Source organism: Suricata suricatta, chromosome 10 (genome assembly GCF_006229205.1).
Source record: "Suricata suricatta isolate VVHF042 chromosome 10, meerkat_22Aug2017_6uvM2_HiC, whole genome shotgun sequence".
Classification (NCBI taxonomy): domain Eukaryota; kingdom Metazoa; phylum Chordata; class Mammalia; order Carnivora; family Herpestidae; genus Suricata; species Suricata suricatta.
The window spans coordinates 85,816,945-85,825,309 of NC_043709.1; the positions used below are offsets into that span (position 1 = coordinate 85,816,945).

Here is an 8,365-nt window from a genome sequence, read left to right on the forward strand (position 1 = left end):
AATGTTTTAAGACTGAGCATTTCTGAATGTAAGAAAATTTTCCAATGTAAATAACAGTATTAAGTTAAGACATTTGGTGATAGCTGATGGAGAAAATTTGTCACGTGCTCCTTCCTGGATCTGTTTGATTTTGACTCTCTAGTTTTTTTTCTCCTTTCTCCACACAATGCCACAAACTTCAACATTACAAGAATGACTGCCATCTCTAGTACTCAGGCAATCTAGGAACTCTTAGAATCTTCTACTGGGAATCCCCATCCGGTCAAAAAGGGGAGCAAAAACCTAGTCTGAAAGTTAGAATGGACAGAGCTTTGGCAAATTCATTATTTTGATTCAAATCTGTCCTCTTTGTAGTTGGACTCAACTATCTGCCCTAAAAATGTCCAGACTATTCCATCTCAGCCATCTACTGGAAGGTAAAATCATAAAGAAAATGAATGCTTTGTAGACCATAGCAGGATATTTATTCCTCAATGTTCTTTTAAACTTGAAAATCTTAAGATAGTATTTCATATTAATTGATGAATTCACATTTTCCAACTTCCAAAAAAAAAAAAAAAAGAACTAGGAGTACCAAAAATCTTGAAACAGGGAGTCAAACATACTTTGGATTTTATGGGCACAACAGGCAGCAATGTAAATGAGTGAAGCAGGATGGGTGTAAACAATAAAAAGGGTAGAGACTGTGACTAGAAACCACTAACTGTGCACATTTAAACTGTTTTTCAGTATAGTACATGCTTACCAAACACATATATGGGTCACATCTGTCCAGTCACCTGTGTGACCCTTTTGAGACCTAAAACCTTTCCTAAACTCATGTTTTACAATGACACTTCTACAACTATGAATTCCATGAAGCTAAAAATATAAAGTCGACTTTTTCTCCTTGAAAACCTATGAAAAACAATTCTATTTATCTTTGAATTTCAGAATGTTTTCTAGTCTGCCAATAATTATGAGTGACAGAGCAGTGTTTAAATATTTAAAATATATACTTACACTAGTTCAAGTGCAATGCCACCATTCCCTACGATCATTATTCTTTTAGCTTTAGTAAGCTGTTTCTGAAATTCCTATATTAAAAAGAAAATGAGATAGTCTTTTGTAATAGTGGGCAATACATGAAGAAAGCCTTCACTGCTACTTTAAAATTTAAGAATTTTACCAGATTTACAAAGGAACAAATCTCACTTTCCCACTCTGCCAGGACACACCTCCCAATATTACAAATGTTTTCCTCTATGTGTCACACAAGCTGCCTTTATAGCAATGCCTCTTAGGATTTTCCTTCCTTTTTGTCATTACATTTAGAGGACTTCAGAATTTCAGCAAGATGCACTACCTCTAGTTCATCACATTCCTAACTACTTCATCAGATCATTTACTAACATGACACTGATCTGTATCCTACATACAGGTTATTCCTTTTCTTCTAGTCTCTCAGTTGACACTTCCCTGGAGTCACTCAACACTTAAAACTTGCAGGTCTGAGAAGCACAACAGCTTGGTGATTAAGAGTCCCTGGCGTTACTAACTGCCCCCAGTTAGTATGTTGGCCTAGTAGCTTAACCCTCTGTGCCTCAGGTTCTTCGATATAAATGGAAACACGAAGTGGCTATAGATCATTAGGTCTCTGTAAGCATTAAGATAATGTAAATAAAGCTGTTAAGAGCAGGCACAATGATGTCTAACATCAAAAAAAATGCTACTTTCTTATCATAAGGCAATTAATTGATTGATGCCTCTACCCACCTTTACTTCTGCCCCCTAAAAAAAAATATCACAATGAGCTTAGGGAAGCCATGGTCATTTTTATGGCACTTTTGAAAGTACAGAAGTCCCACTGGTTCAGAATGACATCTGAATAGCTAAATTTCCTCTTCCTACCATGTCAAGTTACCATTTCTGTTAAGTTCATCCAAAAACTTATTGTAATATTCAATAAATAGCCACTGAAATTAACTTGTCTAAAATTCTACCAGAACAAAAACTCTTAAATTAATTTTAGTTAGTCTTTCTCTGAGGTCAGTAAATAAGAAAGGTCTGTTAAAAGCATTGGATGTGGAGATGAATGGCATGAGTTTAAATTGTACTTCGGATAACTTAATAGCTATTTTAGTACAGGTAAATAATCTCTTCATTGGAGTTTCCTATTTGTAACGTGGGAGTAACACTGTCACAGGATTATCATAAGCGGTCAGTGAGTTCATGTATGTTAGGCAGCCTAGCTGGAACACAGTTATGCTCATTGGTTTGTAGGATCAAGCCCCATGTTGGGCTCTGCACTGAAAGCATGGAGCCTGCTCAGGATTTTCTTTCCTTGTCTCTGCCCCTCACCTGCTCACTCGCGCTTGCTCGCTCTCATATGCGCACGCGCTTTCTCGCTCGCTCTCTCTCTCTCTCTCTCTCACTCACACACACACACACACAGTCTCTCTCTTTCAAATAAATAAACTTTAAAAAAAAGTTTTAAATTAAGAACTGGATGAAAGAAAACATCGATTTCAGTAATATAAAATATTATTAATAAAGAATTATCACCTTAGGGACAGAACCACCATAGGCTAGAGGTAAGACAAAGTATTATGACTGGAAACCAGAAAGAGCTTCTTGGCAAGAAGAGTCAATAAACCCTGAAGCCCTGCAATAAATGATCAGAAGAAGTTGGAGAAGGTTCCACACAAATTCTCTGTATTGGGATAGTTTATTATGGTTCTTGAGCAGAACAACAAACCAAATAAAATTTTCAGTTCTGGGATTCTGTCATGATTCTGTACCACAACGGTCTTCTGAATAAATTTCTTTGCTAAGGAGTAAGTTCAGTAAGTGTGGGATATGCTTTACTGTTGTGGGAAAAGATTGCTACATTATTTGGGCTACAAATCACATATTCCCAATCAAAATACAGTACTGAATGTGTGTATAATGTAAGCTATAACTTTCAGCTCAGTCATTATATCTGGGATAGTGCACAATGGAAATAACACAGAACATCAGCATGAACTAAAAAGCAGGAAGAAATTATCAGCTACAACCAAACAAACTGGCAATAAAACATAGCTATCTGGTTTATGGATCATAAAACAAACCTCTTCCATAATTTAAGAATTAACATTGTAACTGAAATACTTTGATTCAAATAAAGGAAGTCCCATAACCCCATCTCAAAATGTTACCTGAGCACTGTCTGTATCACGGATTCCTAATACATAAGGATTTCCTTCACATATCAATTTGGGTTTAGCTCCAGCACACAGACAGAGTTTCTTATACACAAGCTGACTGCCATCTCCTGTTAAAATGCACTGTAAAAACAGGGCAAGAAAGGGGAGAGGAGAAACATTTATACATGGGTACAGTTTCATTTTAAATCAAAAATTCAGTAAGACAAAGCAAAAAATACATTAAAGTTGGTGGCACTCAATAGTTTGTTACAGCAATTACAATTCAGAATAAACGTGAGACTGCATTCTCCAACCCAGTGATTTGCCATCATTTTAGGGCCATGAACCATTGTGGGAATCTAGTGAGAATCAGTCTTTCTCCCCTGGAAAAAAAAATGTACATTCCTATCAGATTTTGCAAAAAACTTAGGGAATCTCATTCTATTCAGGGAGGTATGTTGACCTCAGGTTAAAAACTAAACATTCGAAAATTTTTAAATGGAGCATTCTGATATTATACCTGAGGTAGGCCTTACAAGAATATTTCTGATCTCAATGGAAGTTACTATAGGAAGATCTAGTAATTCTAATGGTACCATACCTTAGTATCTGTTATGGGTACAAGGGAGTAGAGTGTGGTAGCAAAGCTTACAATATGTCTTCTTAATCTAAAAACATTAGAAGTGTTTGGAAAGCCTGGGTGGCTCAGTCGGTTAAGCGCCTGACTCTTGATTTTGGCTCAGGTCATGATCCCTGCAGCATGGGATCAAGCCCTGTGTCAGGTTCTGTGCTGAGCGTGGATGCTAAGAATTGCTCTCTCCCCACCTCCCTCTGCCCGTTTCTCCTGTTCATATGTGCATGCATTCTTCTTAAGTACAAATAACAATCACTTAACCACAAACAAATGTTCTTTGGGGATATTTTCATATTAAGTGAAAAACATATTAACCTTAAATCCTAGCACATACTATCTTTTGAAGTCATATTAATTTTGAATAAATCATGTCTAAAAATATGTATTTGTGATCCATTGTTTTTATTCTTTAATATCAAATGAAAATCTCCATATAAGTAGGAGCCTTTAATAAGCGTGTGTGTGTGTGTGTGTGTGTGTGTGTGTGTGTGCATGCAGATGTGACTGAGAGATACCAGACCTTGTTGGGATGCTTTAGAGATGAACACTGTGTCATATGTTTGACTTCTAAAACACAGTAAATCATAAGACAGCACTTGATACCCACTAAGCCATTTGTTACCCACTGTAACGCTTCAGCTGTGTAACAAATACAGAAAGCTGATAATTCGACACAGTATAACACATACAGAAATTCTACACAAGTCTGCACATAATGTGGTGGGAATTTTATATGACAAACAGTAACTACAGACAATGACCAAATTTAAAAAATAATTTGCATTTTATGTTGTAAAAGCAAACATAAAAACTCTTTCACTGGCTACTGTTAAATTTTTGGAACTAGACATGAAGATAAAACACGTTATCTCTAATTCATCAAAGAATATAAAGGACAAATAAGACAATAGGGACATGAGCTCATGCAGGACACTTCAAATGGTAATAAGTAGCACTCCGATTTATTCAAATGCCCTACTATAAATTCTCTCCCAATTGATTAGTATACATTTGTCAATGTACAAATTAACTGACATGGATGTTATATGGGATATGTACTACTGTAAAGGTTAGAAATTTATTCTGGTTTGGGGATTCGGATTTTTTATTTTTTACTCATAAAATTCAGTCCTTTTTCTATTCATTTTTTCCAGTCAAATTATGTGTTTCAAATGTATTATGTATGTGTTTTCTCCATAAGGGAGAAAAATTAGAGCTGCTGTAGAGAAACAACTACAAAGTCTACTCATCTTGCTGAAAGCTCACTTGAGGATACTGGTGATCATCTGACACCTTTCCTCCAACTGCCTTATTCATTCCCATATCCAATGGGTTACTGAGTCCTGCTGAGTATAGTAGAAATCCCACTCACATCTTTTTTGTTTAATGTTTTTTATTTATTTTTGAAAGACAGAGAGAGACAGAGCGAGCAGGGGAGTGTAAGAGAGGGAGATACAGAATCCAAAGCAGGCCCCAGGCTCTGAGCTAGCTGTCAGCACAGAGCCCGACACAGGGCTCGAACCCATGAACATGAGATCATGACCTGAGCCTAAGCTGGACGCTTAACTGACTGAGCCACCAAGGCGCCCCAGAAATCCCACTCATATCTGGGCTATTCTTTCCGACTACACTGTCCTGGTCTTAGTTTGGACCTTCTATCATTTTGGACTATTGCAACCACTTTTTCATCTGGTTGCTGGCCCAAATCATTCACTCTACCCCACTTCATCCTCAACATTGCCATCAGATCTGTCTTCCAAAAAGAATATCTATATTACCATCCCTGACTCCATGTAAATTCTATTTGTCCACTGACTGTAAAATAAATTCCTTGGCCTGGTGTAAACAGCTCTTGACCGTCCTGTTTGCTTGCCTTAGCCTGCCAATCTCTCCTCATCTCCACCACAGTACCTCTGACAACGTTACTCTTCCAAGTGCCCCCTTTTTCCGCTCTCTGAATAAGCAACCTTCTTTTCCTTAATTAAGAACTCTTAATTCACCCACCATTTAAACCTGGTTCAAATATTTAATCCTTCTCTGAAGTCCTCCCAAATCCCTGGTATCAGTGCTTTGATAATATTTCAGTGACTGTGCTATTCACATGTCCACTTAATTATACATGTGCATGTCCATACTCCCTATGACAATGAGACCTCCCAGGCCAGATTCACTGTAATGTTCCTGTTGTATCCAGCACTTCTGCAGTGCCCAGAACACAGTAGACACTGTAAATGTTAATGCTAATTTGAAATGTAAAACCTAAAATGCTAAATCCAACTAATTATATAATCCCAATAAACTCACAAAAAGTGTAAATTTTCCTAATAAAAAGAAATCAATGTTAAAAAAAACTTTTTATGCTAGGGACCTTAGTCATGGTGGGGGTACAGATAGGGCCAAAAGAAAGCAGGCAAAAGCTCATCAAGATTTAACGATGGTCCACTTAAGAAAAGGGGGGAGGGGCGCCTGGGTGGCTCAGTTGGTTGAGCGTTGGACTTCATCTCAGGTCATGATCTCGCGGTCAGTGTGTTTGAGCCCTGCATGAGGCTCTGTTCTGACAGTTCAGAGCCTGGAGCCTGCTTGGGTTTCTGTGTTTCCCGCTGCTCCTACTATCTCTCTCTCTCTCTCAGAAATAAACATCAAAAAAAAAAAAAAAAAAGATTTAACTATGGACCATCATTAAGAACAATATCTTATAGGGGTGCCTGGGTGACTCCATCTGTTGGACGTCCAACTTCAACTTCAGCTCAGGTCATGAGCTTGCGGTTCATGGATTTGAACCCCACCTCAGGCTCTGTGCTGACAGCTTGGACCCCGGAGCCTGCTTTGGATTCTACATCCCCCTCTCTCTCTGTCCCTCCCCTGCCTGTGCTCTCTCTCTCTCTCTCTCTCTCTCTCTCTCAAAAATAAACAAACATTTTAAAAAATTAAAAAAAAAATTCTTCTTACATGTTCTTTACTCTTCAGTTGCTTTACTCCAGATTCTATAACCTTAATGTTGGGAAAGCGATTTTCTAACATGGTATTTGGTTGCTCTTCAACATCAAACTCCTCCAATACTTTCGAAACCTGTATGAAATCAAAAAGGTAAAAATGTACATTTTCAAAAAAATATTTCCTTGTAAGACTTTTAAATAACGAAAATATTTTCATTTATATATATATACACTACTTTAGGTTCATAAAACGAGAAAGTTGACCAATTGCACTATATACAGTGAAAAAAGGGCTAACTGACATTTTAAGGCTTGAACTCGAATAACAGTCCTACCACTCAGGCAAGTCAGCCAAGTCACTGCATCTTAGTTTCCTAGCCTGGAAAATGAGGGCTACCTCTACTTACTTCTGCATATTTTAATTACACAGCTGGTCTATTTCCGCATCCTTATAGTTTCCTCTGTCCACTTACTGGCTAACTTTACTGTGATCTAGTTTTTGTCACCAATGACTTACTAGATATAGGCACTTTTGAGTCATTATCTTACCTTCTATCCTTGGACCTGACACCACTGACCACTCCTCTTAATTAAACTTCTGCCATCTTTGGCTTCAGGGAAGCTAACTCTTCTCTCCTAGTTTTCCTCTCTGATGTAAAACTAACAGGGTGCCCATTTTTAGGGCTTCCTTTCTCTCTGGTCTTCCTTTAAATGTCAGTGGTCCATAGGACACTGCCATTGAGCTCCTCTCCCTGGGAAATTGCAGCCCATGCCTCTGGCTCAGCTGACACTGGAGACAATGATGAATACTAACTTGTTATCTCCAATTCAGTGTTCTCACCTGCTGAAAATGCTCCAAATGTTTGGCATCTAAATTTTGGATAAGGTACAATTCCATGTCATAGCATACAAGCGCTCCATGGTGGCCCCTGCCTACTGGTTCAGCACTGAATTTACACTCTAGCAGAACTTAATGATACCTATTACAGCAGATTATATAGTCACATACTTTCATCATCTTGGCACATGCCTGCCTCCATTCAACCTCTTACGAACATGGCAAAACCTACTTACTCTTTCAGTCTCAGTTTCAATCCACTCTCCTATGTGAAGCCTTTCTTGACCTTCAAAGGCAGGCTCTGACACTCATTCATAATATATTTATAAAAATAAATTTGCATATATTGCAATATGACCGCAATTTTTTTGGCACTATCAGGATAATTACCACATTATAATAACTATGTCTTGCAGATTTGTTGCCTCAATAGAAAGTTACCATTCTGAGAAAGTGCTATTCATTAACCATGAGGTTTATAGAGCCAACCTGAATAATACACTCTGTCATGGACAGAAATTACATGCTGGTTTTTTTTTTCCCCCATAGGAAGTAAGTCTTGGGTTTTTCCCTTATTATTTTCTTTACCTTTTTTTTTTTCCTCTTCTTTTTTTGGTGGTGGGGGTGGTTATGTTTAAATGAAGTTGCTTTTACAACACCAAAGACTTAATCATCCATTTCCTACATAAAAGGTAGCTACTTTTTTGCATGGACCTCAAGCATATTGTAGTATAGAGGTGGAATTTAAGGAAAGGTATTAAGCAGGCTGTGTTGTAGCTTACGGGCAAGT

General features: G+C 37.7%; 1 protein-coding gene across 4 annotated transcripts in view; it reads right to left on the minus strand.

The window, feature by feature from the left end:
* The window catches only part of PYROXD1 (pyridine nucleotide-disulphide oxidoreductase domain 1), a 42,866-nt gene that overhangs the window by 26,736 nt on the left and 7,765 nt on the right, over nucleotides 1-8,365 (minus strand). For all 4 annotated transcript variants that reach the window (XR_003914004.1, XM_029953142.1, XM_029953141.1 and 1 more), the window contains 3 exons: nucleotides 6,751-6,870; nucleotides 3,180-3,308; nucleotides 1,003-1,076 (listed from right to left, as the gene is read on the minus strand). Coding sequence is in view for 3 of the 4 variants with exons in the window: in XM_029953141.1 (XP_029809001.1) it covers nucleotides 1,003-1,076; nucleotides 3,180-3,308; nucleotides 6,751-6,870 (323 nt within the window). In the remaining variant the exon portion in view is untranslated. The remainder of the gene's footprint in view (nucleotides 1-1,002; nucleotides 1,077-3,179; nucleotides 3,309-6,750; nucleotides 6,871-8,365) is intronic.